The 20326-nt window shown below is 39.6% G+C and overlaps 1 protein-coding gene and 1 long non-coding RNA gene across 3 annotated transcripts in view; one reads left to right on the forward strand and one right to left on the reverse strand.

Annotated features, from left to right (window-relative positions):
• Positions 1-20326, reverse strand: part of ADAMTS9 (ADAM metallopeptidase with thrombospondin type 1 motif 9) — a 178310-nt gene that overhangs the window by 51246 nt on the left and 106738 nt on the right. For both annotated transcript variants that reach the window (XM_015130468.3, XM_077994228.1), the window contains exon 29: positions 2790-2957. In XM_015130468.3, the coding sequence (XP_014985954.2) occupies positions 2790-2957 (168 nt within the window). The remainder of the gene's footprint in view (positions 1-2789; positions 2958-20326) is intronic.
• Positions 1-20326, forward strand: part of LOC106996879 (uncharacterized) — a 29040-nt gene that overhangs the window by 4571 nt on the left and 4143 nt on the right. The window contains exons 2-4 of the long non-coding RNA XR_001442971.3: positions 3081-3491; positions 11748-11855; positions 17624-17862. This is a non-coding gene — a long non-coding RNA (uncharacterized LOC106996879). The remainder of the gene's footprint in view (positions 1-3080; positions 3492-11747; positions 11856-17623; positions 17863-20326) is intronic.

Genomic DNA, 20326 nt, shown 5'->3' on the forward strand with positions numbered 1-20326 from the left:
TTTCATTATAATCTGATAATTTATTCTTTTTATTTTTGATCTTTATTTTAAAAACTCTATAGAGATAGTATACGTTAAAAAAGTTTTACTGTGAAACGCTTTTGCATTATGGGAATATAGAGTCTTCACATTTGTCAGTCTGAATCAAGAACTTGATGCTAATTTTTGTCTTAAAAATTCATAGGCATTCCTTAGCTCTTGATTAAAAATATCCAAACAAATTAAATGTAACCTTTTCGGAGAGAGAAAAACCCTTTGAGGCCCTAGTAAGGATAATTCCGCCCCCTTCAAGAAAAGCTGATTTTCTTTACAAATTCAAGATTTCAGAAGACACAGAAATGAAATACCCACTTTAAATCTCAAAACATCAATATTGGGGGAGAGACTGTAAAGATTACCATGGCTATCCTAGTTTCTATCCCAATATTCTATGTATCATATTCTATGTATCAGACCTTTGGATGTGATGAGAAATTAAACCAGTTATTTTTCCTACCTTGAAGACAGGATGACTAGGCTGTAACTACTGGCAGAAAACAGAAAGGCCAGATATAAAATCTTCTAAATATTGCTGCAAGTGGACAATCATTACTCTTGCTTAATATCACAGCCTTAGGGATATTCTTGTTTACCACTGGATCATTAGGAAGCCAATAATCCTTAATCATGCAGACCGTCTTTCTCCATTAACCACTGGGTCTGATTATTTTCAGGTACACTTCTAAATTACCCAAATTGAATTTTACCCATGCAGTACTTTGTCTTGCCTGCTTTTATAATTCATTTCTACAAATCAAATCAGGACATTATAAGGCTGGCCACAGACCATTATATAACTGTGTTTACTTGCATTTTCTACAAAAGTGACTTGATTTTTCCAAGCAATCATTTTGAACAGGTGCAGTTTTTTCTGGGGAGGCATTCTGATAATCCTATTACCTTATGTTGGCAAAAACCCCCAGGGTTTAAACCTAATCATTTCAGCTTTGTAAGCAATTTTAGGCTTCCCATCAAGATCACACGATGCTGGATTAAAACTCACTCTGTGTTTACCAATAAAGACCAAAATATTCTTTTAATTATCCTTTGTGAATATTGGCTTTTAACATGAGCATCACTTACATGCTCTGAACTTGATATTCAGAGGTAAATACAAATAGATAAGTAGAGGCCAAGGAACATACAAAAGTAACAGATCATGAAAGTCCACAAGAGGACACGCTAATTAGCATGGTATCTTAAGTAATGCTAGCTGCGAGCTTTTACATGAATCAAATAGCTCCAAAAAATAAAAGGGATGAAAGTTAACAGATGACAAGGATCACTTAGAAAAACATTAAGAAGGATGATTGGTATGAAATACTGCCTTGAATATGCTCCCTGAAGGAAAGCAAAGGAGGAACTAGCTCTGGCTGGGTACAGATTTATTTTCTTATTGTTAAATTAAAACAAACAAAACCCCCGTGTTTCATTACGATCAAGGCCTTGAGAGGGATGAGGCCACTGTCCTGGGGATTGATGATGGAAGATATGGAGGGCAGTGATGCCAGATCAGGGCACTGAAAATACATTCAGGTTTCTGAAGGAATTTTCCATTAGTCATATTGAAATGGAGGATTCTCAAATCCTCCCCATGTTAATGTAGCTATGACCAAAGCTATTTTGGGGCCTTAAGAATAAAGATTCTAGGCTCTGGAAGAATCCATTCTAGAGCCCGCCAACCTTGAATCTAGATTCCCATCGATTATCTGGAGTCATCTGAATGATTCTCCACTGCATGGAAGCACCAGAAATACAGTAAAACCTCATTGATTCAGATTAGTGGAGAGAAGGAGCAGCATTAAATACAGAATATTTTAAAAGAAATTGAGCCTTATTACTTTTAAGTTAGCACCTTCAACCAAACTAAGAAAATGTGCAAGTGTAGAGTTACCAGATCTATTCTAAAGATTTGATATGAATGGCTTTAGTTCACATATCCAGTGTTTATAGATTAAACAGAAGCTTCTAAAGTTCCTGTTTCAAGTTCAACAGGGAAACTCACACCCAGTTCCTGACTAGCTTATGAAATGTTTAGAATTAGTGGAGTCTAACTGTAATCAGTGTCTTGGGCACTCACCCCCTTCTCCATCCCATACACACAGCACACTTGCTCAAATAAAATATTACTCTTGAGAGCCTACTAGATTCAAGACCCCTGCAAAGCACGGGGCATTCATGATTGCATTAAGTCGTCATAAGAGCCAGGTGTAGTAGGCTCGGGAAAACTAAATTACCCAAGGTCATATAGCTGGAAAATAACAGAGAACTCTCCCTCCTGTCCTTCACCTTTTGTAAATAAGCAAACGGGCAGAGGTATTTTCTAATACTTTCTGTTGATAGCCCTTTCTTCAAGAACCACCAAGGTAAACCAAGACTCAATTTCTGCCAGGTGACCATGGTCAGCTTCAGTGCAGTCTGAATTAGTAGTTTTCTAAGTGGTGATAATGCAATGCCATCAGTGAAGTATTAAAGGACTGCTCTGTGCTCCATCTGACCCCTATTTCCACTTAGAATTCACCCTCACTGCCACCCCTAATTATAGGTATCATCCAAAGCTCCAGAGGCTGAAGCCCCATGTCACACAGCTAGTAAGTATCCTGACTATCTAGGTAATGATTCTCCCCTCCCAGTCCCCGAGCTCCCGTCGGTAAAACCAAAACCATGCATAGAAACACAAGTGAACACACTGGTGTCAGCCACGTGGCCAAAAGTAAGGAAGCAGTCAGTAGAGGAGAAGCATTGCTCACCTGACTCCAAGCGCCAGTTTTCCATTTGGGGCATCTTCCTCCTCGGCACTTTCTGTGCCCATGTGGCTTAGCCAGGTGTTTACAGTAATCACTTTCTAAATGGCTTCCATCTTTTGCCATGCAGTAAACATTTCGTTGTTTATGCCCTCGACCACAAGAGACAGAACACTGCAATATAAAGCAATGGCAAGGTTGTTGTTGTTTTTTAATCACATGGAGTTTGAGAAAAAACCTGCGTTGTGAGATGTTAAGACAATGCCTAACAAGAGTTACCATTCCCCTCTTTTACAGCACCAGTTTGGATAATATCTCAAGGCTCAATAGGGAAGGAAGGTGGCATTGAAAAAAAAAGTCCATAGCATTACAGCAGCAATCCTGTGTGGCATTTTGGCTCACTCAAGAGTGTGGGTAAATCCTGATCATTGGAGCCAAAAATAAAGCTCATGAACCTGAAATTACCATGAAATTCTGATTTTAAGAAGTCCTACTATGAAATAGTGAGATATTTCTTCAACAAAATGCCTTGTGATTCACTGATTGGGATAAAGGTGCATTTCCAAAATACAACTATGTTCAATTTCTTCATTAAATGATTTAAGAATAAAACTCTTCAACCGTTTTCCAGAAGATAAGCTCTCATTTTCCCAGTGCATTGGGAAGAGGTGAAAAAGGCACGTTAGAAACTGAAAGGTAAGCTAGCAGGTAAGTCTGTGCCAATTTTGGGAGGGAGGCATTACCTTTCAACTTTGATCTGCAGATTCACTGGACTGTTTTAAATGTGACCTTGTCTGACCACATCTGAGAAACTTGACTTTGATTTCAGATTAGGTTTCTCAGAAAGGTTTAGGAATCAAAGTGCCCATGGAGTCGGGACAAAAATTTGATATGACAGCTTTTTGTAAAACAGGCAAGAGGCTGGCCCCAGTTGAGTGTGCTGAGATATGCAATGTCCATTGCCTCATTAGTGATTACAGAAGTCATTACCACTCGGATCATAAGCTGCTGGCTCAGGTTTTCAAGACACATTATTTCCCAATATAATGGTCTTGCTTTTTAGAGGGAAATGAGTTTAAGAATGAAGAACAAAATGTGAAAATGCAATGAAAACAGATTTTAAGTGTCACTTCCTTCCATTCAATATTTCTTATTTCCCCCACTAACTTTGTGATTTTGTTAAATTACCAACATGCCCTTTTATGCCTAATAAATAGCACCATGTGAAACATGTAGCCTCACATTAATTCAGCCACTATTACCAAGCATACTCACAGTTATCCATTCATAAATGTACCAGACATGTTTTTCTAGTAAACACAAACCACTATAAAATTTTCAATAGTTGCTCATAGAGAAATGTAAAGTATGCATATTAATACATTTGGCTTTAATTTTTTTAACTTTAGGAGGTAAAAATATTGCTGTTTTCATTTGGGCTCTAATTTTATGAATATTATGTTTTGGAGTAGTCATTCTGAAAATCTTAATAGAGTATACAGGATGGAAGGAAGGCACCCAACTTGAAATCTCTATACCAAAACAAAAATATTCATCATTCAGCCTATAGTGTTTGATCTATATAAAGACTTTGCGATATAATTCTAAAAGGCTTTTAGAATGAAGTTCCTAGAAGTATCTCCACAAACTCTAAAAGTGGACTGATGACTTGCACACAGATAATCCCTATTAATAGTGACCAATTTTAATATTTTAAAATGTTTCTCCAAAAAGAAAATAATATAAGGGTTCAATTGAATTCGGAATGAATTCATTTATTTATGCGACAAACATTTATAGAGCACCTACTATGTTCCAGAAATTATGCAAAGTACTAGAAATATAGTGATAAACAAAACTGACAAGTCTCTACCTTCATGGAGCTTACAGACCAGTGAGGGAAACTGACATCACTTAAGTGATGACAAAAATAAATATATGGTTATTCATTGAGATAAGTACTAGGAAACAAACAGGCTGGAGTGGTTGGAAGAGGGCTCACTGAGGGGCTTCCTGGGGTCAGGCAGCAAAGCTATGAACTACAATTATGAGTTTGGATTTTATTCTGCACAAGATGAAAGATCACTGAAGAGTTTCAAGTCAGAGTAAGACATGGTCTAATTTTTGTTTCAAAACATTTACTTTGTTGAGTAGAGCCCAAATGGGAATACAGTGTGAGTGGAAATGAGAAACTGACTCAGGAATGCTTGGATAGGGGAAGTTGGTGGAATTAAGATGTATTTTTTTTTTTTAAGTAGAAATGATGGATCTACTCTAGGGTGGAGAGGAAAGGGCAGTATCAGGGATAACTTTCAGGTTTCTGGTTTGGGCCACTGGGTAGACAGTGATAACACTTACAGAGATGGGGGAAAACTGGGAGATACAGCATTGGGAATCAAAGATACATTTATTTCTAGGAAATGAGTTAAACTTAAACGATATAGAATTATGGGTGATAAAATTTGCTTGACTAGGGTAAAGAAACGAACATGGGTGACCTTAACACAAGTCTATCTGTAAGGATACTCATTTCAATATACAAATAGTCCAAACAAGCTGTCTCTTAATATATAAGGGAAAAGAGAGTTGTTAGAAATATTAATTTAGCAATCTACTGTGGTCATCAGAAGGTACAGCCTAAAAGTTGGCAACAATCTGTAGAAGAATAATTGGAAAAGGTACAACTCTCTCACATTTATGAGCCAGGCATTACCCTAAGACTTTATATGCATCATCTAATTTAATCATCCCAATAATCCAGTGAAACTCAGTAATAGAGGTAGGTACTATTAGTGGAGACCATTGGTGTTTTCAGAATGGCATAACTGCAGTGCTTTATATAGTGCTTCCCACATGACTTCAACACAAATCAATACATTTCTGTTGGAAACAATAAAAGCACAATGAAAAATAGTTAAATTATCACCAAACTTACTGATAAAAATTTATCTGAGGTATAACTGACATCTATTGCTCATGGAATGAAGATGAATGAAGTAGTTTCTACATACAATGCCTTATCTTTTTACTGTCTGGACTAGCTGCAAGCTACCCATTCCAGTGTTTTGTTTTTGTTTTTAAATTTGGGGACTTGACTGGAATTGACTTGGAAAAAACAATGAAGCACTTGCCACACATATTATTTGCCTAATATTGTTAAGATCTAAAGGCAATTAGGAAATTCTCAAGGTATCTAATCTGATAGCAAACACTCTTCTTTTAATGCTTTCTAACTTACCAATGAAGAAAAGCAGCTGCTCATGGAAATGTTCAAATCTAACAGGTTTATTAATGGGTCTACTATGATTTGATAGAGGGGCTGTCATTTTGATCATCAAATAAACACAAGTTTCAGCTCTTACATTCTGAGGGACATTTCCATCTGATCATTTCCAGTCCTTTCTCAGGCACTGACTTTTACATCACCATGTGTCACCGAGACATAATGGTCAAATTTAGTGCGTCACCTAGTACATGCTGTTTATTGGTTACACATCTGACAAGTTCTTGCTCTAGGGAATATTTAGTTCCTCAAATTCACAGCCAAAAAGCCTCCTACTTTGCCAATAGGACTCTCACTTTTTTTTCTTGGGAAACAACCCAACTTTGTGTAACAGAATGATTTTCCTCCCAACTTTGAGCAAGACTCCCAGACAATGTAATATCCGCTTGTTACTTAGCAGTACCAAGGTCAGCATCCCAAGTGCTTGGGTATTCAGGCTTTTGTTTCTGTGAGGTGGTTTGAAGGGGATGTTGAAATGTGGCATTTTGTTCAGATGTTGTGATAAAACTTTTCACTAATTAAGGTCTAAGTGCTTGAAATCCTTGCATTTCAATTTATCTGGTGGAAAGGAAACTTAAGACATGGGCCGTCTGTTCTTAACCTCTATCGAGGGCTCTCTCTCAAGCAGTAGCACTGGATATGGTGCAGACGAATTTGGGTTTGGTGTGCTGTCTCTGGTTTTAGGGGTGCCCCACATTGGTCCTTTCACCTATACCGAGGAACATGGTTTCTTAGTTATTGAGAAGCCAGAAAACAGCCCTGGTGCGTCTACCTGAATGAGAAGGGCTGGATAACTAAAGAGAATGGGATCCCTGGGGTTGCCAAGGCTGCCAAGAACCTGGACATCCAAAAGAAGATGGATTTCTACACAGAGCTGCTAAAGATACCATAAGGAACCAAGAAGGAATAAGAAGGGGAAGGTAGAGGTCAGAGATGTACACAGGATCTGGCCAGAAGGAGGCTTCTGGGTGGGGGTGGAAGATGCTGGGGCTTAGAAAAAGCAGGGGCAGCTGGGTGCAGTGGCTCACGCCTGTAATCCCAGCACTTTGGGAGGCTGAGGCAGGTGGATCACAAGGTCAAGAGATCAGGACCATCCTAGCCAACATGGTGAAACCCTTTCTCTACTAAAAATACAAAAACTAGCTGGGCATGGTGGCATGCACCTGTAGTTTTATCTACTCAGGAGGCTGAGGAAGGAGAATCACTTGAAACTGGGAGGCGGAGGTTGCAGTGAGCCGAGATCCTCCACTGCACTCCAGCCTGGCGACAGTGCGAGCGAGACTCCATCTTAAAAAAAAAAAAAAAGAAAAAAAGAAAAGAGAAAAGAAAAAGCAAGGGCTTAGAAAAACCACTAGAAGGCGATTGAATGAGGACCAGGACTACCTGAGTTATGGCAGATGCCCGCTACACAAGGACTAATGGATGGGCCAGGGGGACAGCCCTAGCACAGTGTCTGGGCACAGTTCTATGTATCTAGGTGATTCCCATCTCCAATTGTTCTTTATCGATGAGAAAATCTGTATATATGAAATATGAAATGGGGGTATTGACCAACTAGTCCATATTTCCAACCACAGGACTGGCTGACAGCAGGTGAGAAATAACAAGCACTGAAAAGCCAAGAGAAATGTCATATACTAGAACCTATTACCAAGTTGTCAAGGCTCTTCTGATCTAAGGATTTTTGACAACAGATGGCTAACCATCACTCAGATAGGTGTTTTGAGACAGGAGACTGAATTACTATTCAAGGTCTTTCCTTTGTGAGTCTACAGACTATGAGAGTAAGATTTAAATCACTTCATTTAAAAAATGTTCAGTTGTATCTTTTCATACAACAACAAGCTCTTCTTGATTCTACTCTCATTTTAACTTTAACAAAACATAAAATCACAGCTCATCTGGAAAGTATGTCATCAGAAAGGATGCAACGCGTACGCCCAAGGTTCAGGACTGCCTTTGCCAATTATAGTGACAAATGCAGTGAATACTGCCTGGGCGTCACACTGTTGGGGGAAGCAAAGGAGATGCCAGCCTGTACCTATTGTTCCACTGAAGAAAGACCATGAGCACAAGGATATAGATTTAGTGATCAAAGTTTCAAACGTTGCTCAGTGGAAGGCCTGGAAAACCATGTGGGGCTTACCACATGGAAAAAAGATAGTAGCTGCAACTCACATATGTTTACTTGCTGCTTTCCACACTGTAGTCAGTCAGCAAATATTTATGGAAATGAACAAACATATGAAAGCTATAGCCATCACAGAGGTGTACTATAAAGCAAATGTCATGTTTTTGTAAAGGTCGGAAAGAAAGAACCACCTGGAATCCGACTCACGGTGCTAACGCCGAACTCATTTGGCACAAGTTATTTAGATTCAAAAAGGCCACCCCAAGGGCACTCTCTTTCAGTTTGAGCAGAACTCCTGAAAATCATACTAGCTACCTTTCATTGTGTTCTTATTAAGAGCAGGATACTGGGCTAAAGAACATTGACTTCTCTCATTTAATTCCAGCAGCAGTCTGGTGGCTCAGGCGCTATTAGGATTTTTTTTATATCGATAAGGAGACTGATGGTCAAAGAGGTGATGTCACTTGCCCAGGGTCACAGCACTAGTAAGGAGGAGAGTTAGGCTTTAAATACAGCATGGGCTGGTCACTCTGGTTCATGACTTTAATCCCAGAATTTTGGGAGGCAGAGGTGGGAGGATCACTTGAACTCAGGAGTTTGAGACCAGCCTGGGCAATATGACAAGACCCCATCTCTACAGAAAACAAAAAACAAAAAACAAAAAAACAAAAAAAAGAGAAAGAAAAATTAGCTGGGCATCGTGCATGGCTATTGTTCCAACTGCTTGGGTGACTGAGGTAGGAACATTGATTTAGCCTAGGAGTTTGGGGTTAGTGAGCTATGACTGTGCTACTGCACTCCAACCTGGTTGACAGGGCAAGAAACACACACACACACACACACACACACACACACACACACACACACACACCCCAACCACTTTAATCCTTAGGCTACACTGGAAAAATGGCCTGGTTAAGACAACCAGTTGCTCACCTCTACTTACACCCACGGCAACAACAGAAAGCAAGGACCTCAAGAAATGTGTCTTAAGACTATTTTAGAGTTGCCTGATTCCTCAGTCTTCCAGGAAGAGAGTAGCTATGCAATGTTAATAGTTCTGACTTTAATACCTTTTCTCACAACACCTTTAGTGCCTGTGAAGAAAGACACTACAAAAAGCAAACATACAATCCCATAAATAAAGGGCCACATTTCCCCTTGGCTGAAGCGACACTACTTTTCTCTTGGCCATTTTTCAGGGTTTATTAACTCTTTGAGGCCTGCCAGATGCCACATAGTAAATTACTGTTTCCATTGACGGGTGAATGCTCTTTACATGGTCAAGAAGCAAAGGCTGCAGGTTGTAAATTTTGGCCCCCTGGCAATTCACCAAGGAAAAATCTCTCAAATGTTCAATCTGCAGGGCATCTCAAAGATTATCCTGTCCATCTATTTATTTTACAAATTCAAGACTAGAGAAAAGGAGACACGTTGTGCTCAAGGTCACACAGCAGGGAAGGAGAAAATGCAGGCTGAAGAAGCTTCTGTCCCTAGTACAGAACGCTATTTGGTTTCAGTTGCAATGGAGGCCTGGGGCTAGGTTCTGGTACTGTTCAAAAACCAGAGCTAACCACGCACTCTGATTCTTTCTCATTCCCAAGCAAGAGTGTAACAACCTCTTGTTCCAAAACAACCAGTGAAGAGCAAATTCCAAGGGGTGGCTGTGCTTGGGTGCTGCCAACACAGGAAATGGCAGCTGGGGTGGTGGGGAGGGTGCATGTCTTCATTTTGCTCTAAAATGTTGCAAAGGTTTGAGAGTCAGACAGACCTGGGCCGCAATCCTACCTGTCATTTTACCAAGGTGCCACTAGGGGCAAGTGACTTCACCTCTCTCAGCTCAGATTTGTTCTCTGTAAGATGGAAGAATAGTAGTATCTGTACCCAATGTCATTGTGCTACAATTAAATGAGATAATGCACGCAAAGCTCTTTGTGTTTCAGCCAGACGGCATACAAATGGTACATTGTTTTGGGCATCATCACTACTATTATTTCTATTCAGTGGACTCTTAGAATATCTCTTAACACCAAGTTTAAAAGGTGAGTTTTAAAAAAAATATTTGTTAACTAATGGAGTCTAACATTCTAACAGAGGCATGGATAGGTAAAGGTAGGACTTTGGCAAGATCTCATCCCCGTAAATGGGCAAAGTGCTTTTCTCTCCAAAGGTCCCAGAGAAATCAATCCACAGAGCAGTCATACATGTTGAAGATTCCTTCCATGGTGCCCCTTTCTCTCTTAGAGACTATTACTTATCAATATTGTCTCTTCTCAACAGAGTAAGAAGAAAGATGCTATATCTGAATGCCACATCCCTTTTCTCCTCCATCATTCCCTGCTTACACTTATTTTTTCTCAAGAACTCCTGCGCTTTTCCCTTGTCTTTTGTTATGCCATTTCTTTAAATGTCCTGAGTCACAGAAGCAGCGTCAATGATAACCATTACGGAATCCACAGTCACTCACTTCCCTGCCACGCCCTGCTCTGCTGTGAGAGTTGTCACAGTCCTTTGTCAAAAAACGTATCTCCTTATTGGCAATGAACCCACTTAGGGGAGGTTTTACAGGCTTCTCACAAAACGAGAATGGCTCTGAACAGTGGCAGCGACAACCAAAATATTGAGGAAGAAGGGAGAGAAAGCTTTACCAGGAAACAAGGGCTGTGACTTCAGGGCGTAAAGCCAGTGTTGACAAGGCCTGCCTGATGGCTGTTTATGTCTGGGACCACCCTGGCACTTATTACCATGAAAAGGAGCTGAGAGCGCCTGAGATTGGCAGGGAACACCAAGGAAGAAAGCGGATGTGGGAGTCACGGTCATCCCAGCCGGATGGGGCATTAGGCCATCCTCCCGTCCCCACTGCCCCCCAACACTCCAGCCTTTGCAATGCTACAAAGGTCTAAGAAAAGGAACCAAGATTCACATGTCAACTCTTGGAGCACAGTCGAAGGCTGCTGTCAATATGAGAACCAAGTAGGTGGCCCTGCATATGCTTTGTAAGGGAGATGGCAGGGCCAGGCAAATAAAGGGAGACAGCGAGGGGTTCACACCTTCTACTCCCACCCCATCGCCCCCAGGAATATGGGGGATAGGGCTCTCCAGTTCCCCAACCTTTGATCTCACAATGTAACAACTTCATATTAGAAGGGAAAATAAATTTCAACATTAAATATAGCAGTATATGAAATTAGTTATGCAAGCTATGAAACCCAAGTTAGGGCTCTTTTTGTTGTGCAAGAGTGGAAATATTTTACAGTTGGTTTCCCCATCAAGAAAGGAACAAAAACCAAGGAAATCCACAAATGTAGCACCTGGCGAATTCTATCGTGGCTATATCCAGGGATACCCTGGAGAACTGAAGACAACAATCACCAGGCAGTGTTACCCCTCATGGGGGTAACAGGGCTCCATTACCCAGTTGATTCCTCATTCCCAAACACATTGCCTGTTTTTGTAGGACTTCTTTTCCTTTTTAAGGTTTACTACACTGCCCTACAAATGATTATTTGTAACCTGACATGAGCAGAATAATGATGTTCACATTTTTCAGGAAAGAGGTGAAGATAATACAAGGACCCACTCTGTGCCTGCCATGGGATTATTTATGAAAGCCGTCTGGAAGACAGGGAGGGCAGTGGGTGAGAGATTTGTTCCAGAGGTGAGTGAAGTTGTGTCTGATTAAGTAATTGGTGGGAAAGCTATGACTGGTAGAAACAGTGACCAAAGTTTCTTGGTACTCTCAAGGTGGACTGTGATTGAAGGCCTGGACTGGAGAGTTCAAGGCTACCTGGAGATGTCAGTCTGCTAGGAGATGACAGTGCTGGGGCAGACCCACTTGACATGACTTATGCTACTGTCAAAAGCAGTCAGGGGACAGAGCTGGAAAGCTTCAGCCACCCTCTGAAATGCTTCTGTAGAGAAGCGATCCATGTACCTAACCAATGTCTGCCCCCTGGATCTTGTCCTCATCCCAAAGAACTATCTATGTGTCAACAAGTCATTTAAAAGACACCGGGGACACAGTTCATTCCATTGCTTCCTCCAGTCTTGCTTTCTCTGACTGTCTAGCTCTTCCTATGTTAGCTCGATGTGAAAGGAGCATCTTTACAGGCCAGCATGTCAGGCAGACTATCCTGAAAATTTTATAACATTTCTTTTGGGGAGCAGCTTATGTAATTAATTTACTTGTGGGGGGATATTAATGCCAACTCCAGAACTAAGATGTGCACATGTGTCTGAGCCTGTATCCAGAGAAATGTATCTCAGCAGCGGGGATAAAGGTCATTTTAACCATTATCGAATTAGATGCTCATCCTCCAATTTAGCATTGCTCTATCGGGAGTTTGGACAGCACACAGTCACTCTCAATATGCATTATTCAAATCCTTTGTGGCTTTTCTTGTCTCCTTTTCCTGCCTTCCTTTTGGTTAAAAAAAAAAAAAAAAAAAAAAAAAAGGCTCAAAAGTACCACTATGAAAGGATGGGATGAGAAGAAATAACCAGAGAAAATGTAAATGGCTCACAACACGGAAGACTTGGCATTTTCAAAGGCTAAAATTATGTTTGATGGTTTTCTGCAAATTCAACTGATTACTACACTACTCTGAGATGTATTCAGATGGAAATCGAAAGATCGAGGCAGAAGGTAGCTATGAACACAGTGTTAGGACAGTCAGACCTGGTCTGACTGGAGATATCTTTCTTTATTATTTTTTGCAAGATACTTAACCACTGCAAGCATCTATATTCAATTCTGTTTAACAGAGATATGAAATGATGATGCCTACACATCTCAAACTTAACATGTTCAAAATGGAAGTCCTGATCTTCCTCCACAAATCTGTTCTTCCTGTAGGCTTCCCCATTTTAACTGGTGGCAACTCCATCCTTTCACCTGTCCAGTCCATAAAACTTGGGAGTCATTTTGACCCCTTTCTGACTCTTGCACCCTATAGTCAAACTCTCAGCTAATCCTCTGGCACTATCTCAAAAATTCTTCTGAATCCTACCACTTCCCTTGTGACCACTGTCATCTGAGCAATGCTTTCTCTCATCTGAGTTACTACAATGGTCTTACCACTTCCATCTGTGTTCCTCGTGTACCCTCTGCTAAATTCAGAAGCCAGAGTCAACCTTTAAAAGCAAATTCATGTTCCTACTTAGTGCCTCCACCCACCCTTTCACTGCCAGTCCCTTCCTATCTCACTCAAAGTGAAAACAAAAACTTCTTCCAATAGGCTAACCCTCCTTCCTCTCCTTGCCCAACAGTCTGCCTTCATGTTCGTCTCCCTCAGTTTTATCTGTAATTTTCTATCCTATCATTCACACCCTCTCTTCTAGCCACAGTAGTTTCTTTGCTATCACTAAGAGATGCCTGGTGTATTCTTGCTTTCAGGCCTTAACCTGTAATACTCTCCCAGATACTCACATGGCTTGCTTTTGTGTTTTCCCCTATCTTTGCTCAAATGTCACTTTTGTAATGGAGACTTCCCTAAACCGCCTTTAAATTAATTTAATTAAGTTCTAATTTAATTTAATCTAATTCCCACCTACTCTCCCATACTACCTCCTATCCCCCTTCCCTAATTTATTTTTATCTATGGCAATTGCCATCCTTTTTCATAATATATATTTGACTTTTTTGTTTTGTTTGTGATTTGTAGCTTGTCTCCACTCCCCCACTAGAATGTAAGCATAATGAGTTCAAAGGTTTTTTTGTTTTTTTTTCACTCCTATATCTGAAATGCCTAGAATGGTACCTGGTTTATAAAAAACACTCAAACATTTATGGAATGTACAAATGAATTCATGAAACAAGTGAATAAATAATATCTAATAGAACCTAGAACCACTTATCTCACAAGAATAAAGATTAAGTAAACATTCTGCACAATGCTCAGTTTATTATTAGAACCAAATAAATAATGATTATTGTCTCCTGTTTCTTATATCCATTCAGTCCAAAACTAGCCACGTATTCCTGTGGTTTAATATTCAACTCATATCTACAGAACTAAATGCACAGGGGACATCCAAAGGGAAAATTATTTGAGAATATCATGTAAAACAAGCAGAAGCTAGGAACTCAGAATACTACACTGCCCTGCAAATGCAAGAAACATTGACAGTGCATTCTTAGCCACTGATCCCACCACATACCCTGAGCGTCATATAATGTTGTTTCCCCTCCCTGAAGATGTCATCTTAGAGCGACATTTTTGTCAGATGGGTGGAAAAATGTATATATACACACATATATATATATAGAGAGAGGAAAAACAGAATACAATGAAATGCAATACGTAAAAATGGGTTTTATCCAGGCCAGGTATTTTCTTTCTTCTGGCTGGAAACATCTAAAAGCAGAAAACTGAAGATTCACTCTTCTGATCTAAAACAATGCTTCTCAGTGATCCTGACCAATTTTTTATAAGTTTTCTTCCATTTAGAAAAAGGCTTGCTTTCAAAGTATAGGATATTCAGGACTCTAAAACCAACACTGAGCCCAAGATTTTGTAGAGTGAATTTGATAGAATGAAATCATAGTCACTCTCCTGCAAACTCTCTACAGCCAGTTCCCACCAAGTCTACCTATTATGTAGAGTACTTTTTACCCAAATATTAGGATCAGGCCATGTCCAGAAAGACCAAATTTTCTTAACTCACTAGAACCTTTCCTTACAAATGTACTAATTCTCATCATTTTAGGATGCTGTGAAAGTCCGGGGAAACTGATCTATTTCAAAGCTCTGGCCTGAGGTTGCTGGGTGACCCAGTCCAATTTTTGAGTTTCTTTGAAAGCCATTCAAAACCAAGTGAAATGTAAAAAAGGTCCTATTCAGAAATGCAAATATTCAGCTATCTCTGACTTGTGATAAGCAAAATAAACAAAATCAGGAATCTGGCTGAAAACCCTTGGGAAACATTCAGATCCCAAGGACTCAGTCCCAGGGACTTTTACAAAGCAAAAGAAGGCTGAACTGGTTTCTACTCAGGCTTGTTTCTTTTATGCATCACAAATCAAAATTCATGTTTCTAGAAGTTTTGAAAGCTCCCCAAGACAGGCGGTGGAAAAACATGGGGCTTTGGAGTCCATCAGGTCTGGATTCAATAATTACTGATTGCATAATTATTGGGAACCTTTCTTAACTTCTCTGAATCTCAGAGAAGTCCTATCTGCACAATGGACATCATAAGACCTATTCTGCAAGGATTATAAGAGGATTGGCAATAATGTATGCAAAGGGCCTGGTCAAGGCCATGGCTCTATCAGATGTTTAATAAATGAGGGCCTTTGTTATTTTTTTCCACTTCTAGTCAAATCCATTTGGCCAATTGCAAATGGGCGCATTTATGTGTCACATCAGGAAATGTAAGACAATTAATTGTCCATCAGTTGATAACTACTGAAGTGGAGAAAGTCATTCATTCAGCGCAGTGAGCTTTTTGGTGGTGGTGGTCTGTCTTTGTTTAGGGGCAATTTCTGTTTTTTTTAAAAAATTTAATTTTATTTAAAATATTAATCTATTTATTTATTTAGAGACCAGGTTATGAGACTGGCTAATTTTTGTATTTTTGGTAGAGATGGGATTTCACCATGTTGTCAAGGCTGGTCTCGAACTCCTGGGCTCAAGCAACCACCCGCCTTGGGCTTCCCAAAGTGCTGGAATTACAGGCATGAGTCACCACGCCTGGCCGAGATTTCTCGTTTTTTTAGGGATTCTTTCCTAGGCAAAACATTTGCATGTGCTCAATTTATAGCCTAGAATTACTGGTAAGATTATAGTTAGGTAAAAGTCAAAATTCAATTTCTAATTTTAAAGGGCTTTTCACATAGCCAATTGGTAATTTAAGGTTCCAATTAATTCTGAAAGGCAGCATCCACTTTCCTTATGGAAAACCAAGATCTCCTCCACATTGGGCACCAGTGCATAAGTCTGTTCTTTAATAAACATTTCTGTAGTCTTCCATCAAATAAAGTTTGAACATTGCAGGGAAAATCCAATGTTTCATTAGAATGTAGGTTCCACCATAAAATTTCTGAGGTTGATGACAGTGTCTTGGGTTTATTTTCTTTGCCTTTCCTCTATCAGTAGATTTCGTCTCCAGTCTCAAAGCTTTGGAGTCACTACTAGTGTTTATGGCCATTGATAATGACCTTTTTAAAGGAAAAGAGTTGAGATTGATTTTCCTTCTGGGACCAAAACATATCATCTAAAATGTTTTCTGACCCTCTGGTCTCAGAGTTGTGCCTGCCATTTTGAGTGTGTTTGTGTGGCATGGGGGTTGGGGTTGGGAAATATATAGCATTTGCCATCTGCTAGAGAAGCAAAGATTTGCAGAGTGGAAAAGAGGAGGTACGAGGAGGTAGAACTGTAGAAAATTGCTTCCCCAGAAGTTCATGTATAGGAAAGTCAAGTTAATGCCACATATTTGGAAAAGGTGATCCCCTAGTATAGTTTTCTCTGATGGGATTTTTAAAAACCCAGATAAAGTGGAAACGTCTGACTGTGAAAACCTGGTGATCTCTACAACATAAGGATTTCATTTCCCTGAGAGGAGGAAGGGAATGATTTTATAACCTCAGACTTCTCTGATTTAACAAATAGGGACTTGGTATCAAATATGTCTGGGAAATGCTGACGATTCTACCCATCTAATGCCCATAGGAATATGGAAAGAGAAATTCTGCTGTGAGAAATTCATAGAACTACCTGGCAGAAAAGGAAGAGTGATATTGCCTCCCAGGGAACATTTGGCAATGTCTGAAGACATTTTTCACTGTCACAACCGAGGGGGTATGCTATTGGCATCCAGTAGGTAGAGGCCAAGGATGCTGATAAGCATCTATAATGTCCCAAACAGTCCCCACAACAAAAAATTATCTGGCCTCAAATGACAATAGTGCCAAGGTTGGGAAATCCTGCTTCATACCTATTCACATTCCATGGAACACTTTATGTACTGCTGTCTTAGTCCCTAATCAGAAATTCTCAGGTAGAATGCTCACTAGAATTAATCCTACTTCTAGAAGAGTTCCCCAAAGAGAAACTATATACTCAACTCTGACGCTCAAGTTGGACCAATTCCTAGATACTGCTGGCATATTCATATATTCAAATTATATCACTGATATGGGAAGCTCTGTGTGAAACATAAACCTAAAAAGGAATCTCTATATATGAACTATCAGTGCTATCACATAATACTAACATAATGAACATGATGAGGATATAACCCTTGTTTCTTAGAAATGCCCACCCACATTTATGCTGTTCTTTTGAAGTTTATTACTCTTGTCAAAGTTACCATGCAGAATGTCTATTGATCAGCTGGGCACATCTGTAAACACTTACAATATCTGCCACTTCTTTTAACCCTCACCCCCACCCCCCAAAATGAGTGATGCTGCTTGTTGATTTGCAGATTCATGGTCTGGTGAGACAAGTTTGAGACCTCGTATTTTCAGCTCATCCTTGAAAATCCTGCTTGGATTTGACTGACCTTGATGGCTCCCTGGAATCTCACCTACATTTTATGGGAAATTCAACTCTCCAGAGAGAAGAGCTTTCAGATAGCTATGGGAGTTGCAACTATGACTTTGAACTTTCACTTTTGAATGAGGCTCCAAATGTCTCAATGGTGGCACTATTTCCAGATTTGGGGTAAGCCAATTCTTTGTTGTTGGGGTTGTGCTGTGCATTGTAGACTATTAAGCAGCATTCCTGGCCTCTACCCACTAGATGCGCATAGCACCTGCATACCCATCATAACAACCAAAACTGTCTCCAGACATTGCCAAATGTCCACTGGAGGCTAAAATCACCTCCCAGTTGAGAACTATTGAATTATACTAAAGTTCTCAGAAAGTCTTTCAGCAAGTTCTGAATTGATTCAAATTGACTTGGTGAGGTCAGGGCACACAGAGATTCTTTGTGGAAGGGGGTTGTAAAGGGCCTGCTGAACATCCACTCAACGAAGTCAGGGGCTACAGCTAAAAGGGTTGGGAAGCCCCCATCTATAGAAAACGTGCCATGTACAACGTGAAATCAATTCCCATGCACAACAATGAAGATCCCAATTACAATGAACAAACACGTTCTTCTGAACAGCACTTCCTCCCTGACATCATGTCCATGACCCTGCACCCTGCAGGGGTCTCGGATATGTTATGTCTGATTCAAAGACAACCAAAAAGAAGGAAATAATGATTTCACCAAGAAAGGACACATACCAAGGCAGGAATAGGTGAGTGGGCTAGGCGGGACTTTTATTAATCTCAAGGAAAACAAACAGCACACATTTTTGGGAAAATGCTTTCATTTTCAAAGGAATCTGGATGTGGACTGGGTAGCAGTCGATTAAAAACAAGGGGGAGTCTGCATATGGCCAGATATTTACTGGAATTTACTAGGAAGAGATGCAATGAAAGTCTAGATTCCCCTGGGAAAAGGGAAGCAAAAACATGCACCATTCCCAGAAGCCTTTCAGTTTAGCTGCATGGGTGGGATGGGGAGGAGGGAGGAGGGAGGAGGAGAGAAGGCTTAGGAAAGAGAAATCATGGGAAAAAGCCAATAAAAAAGTAGGAAAGATTCTATTTCTGCTGAGCTCTGACTGCCACACCCCGCTCCCTTTTTTTTATCACATTACAGTGCAGATCTGAGATTAAAAACAGCTTCCTAGAATGTGTTAGAATTTTTAAAGTTGTGAAATAAATCCAGATCTACTCTTTATTTCCTCGTGAAGGAAAATACACACTCTGAATATATTTATGTTAAGAAATTTTATAAATTAACTTATGTTGAAAATTTTCCAACTTACAGAAAGATTGCAAGAACATCATAAAGATGTCCCTTATCTCCTCATCCTGAGTCCCCAATTGCCAACGTTTCACCACATTTCCTCCTCCCATCTCTTTCTATATGCTATTATCATTTTGTCTTTCCCTGAACAATTTGAGAGTAATTTAGAGACATAACATCCCATCATCTCTAAAACTCTGTTTCCTCAAATCAAGGACACTCTTTTACATAAATACCATACGACTCTCTAAGTCAGGATATCATCATTATTAATACAACAGCACTAAATAATCCTATGTCTTTCTTTTTAATGATTCCCTTCTACCAGTTAGCTCTTTACTTCCATATTTCTGGGCTAATGTGATAAGGGGTTCAGCACCTGGGTAGCTGAGCTCATTCATTCATTTCAAAATTGTTTATAGTATGCCTAGTTTGAGAAAGGCACCCAGTTTGAACTGTGGGTTTCATTAGGCAGAAGGAAATTAAGGTATGGGGCAATTAAATAAATGATTGGGGAGACAGGTTTTTCACTTAAAATGTGTTGGCTCTGTCTATATTTCTTCCTCTGTCCTAGCAAAGAAAAAAGAAGCAAACACAGTCTGCTTTTTCCCTGTTATATTTCCCTCTGTTCATTTTACCAAGTTCCCAAAACATAACTGTTTTATTCACCTGCCACATGGACTAAGGAATACAGAGGTAGTTGTGAGAATGAGGAGTGATGAGAGGAAGAGGATGCAAGAACAGGGTTCAAGGTGGTTGACTGTCCTACCAATGGGAATGAACAATACTCAGCATTGCTAAAAGAAGAGTTCAGTCCCTGTAGCTTAATTTTAGCTCAATAAATAGTTTGGAAGACATTCCAATGCATTGAATATGCTTTATTTCAACCAGAGAGTTATTATGGTGAGATTACATTTTAGTAAATTTTATCATTTTTCATAATTCACTTGTAAGTGCTATAGCATCTTACTTTCTGCAAGGAAACTCATCACCATGAACATCTATAAAGTCTCCTAACAGGCTCTAACAAAATCTATCATCCTGACTATCTATATACCTACTAAATACTTAGATTTATTACCTCAAGTTATTCCATTTATATTAAAAATGCCAGAGATAGCACCCAATATGTGCTTAATACTGGTTGTTGCTTTTTTCTTAAAATCTTCTGAAAACCCCAAATCTTGCTCTTTTACTTGGTTTAAGACAATTTTCTTATATTCATTCCCGATTTTCTTTGCTTATCCCCTAGAGCAAAACTTGTAAATGGCTCAAATTCATTTCGGAACATTTCAAATATTAGTAATTACACTCTGGGATAACATAA

Source organism: Macaca mulatta, chromosome 2, assembly GCF_049350105.2.
Source record: "Macaca mulatta isolate MMU2019108-1 chromosome 2, T2T-MMU8v2.0, whole genome shotgun sequence".
Lineage (NCBI taxonomy): Eukaryota > Metazoa > Chordata > Mammalia > Primates > Cercopithecidae > Macaca > Macaca mulatta.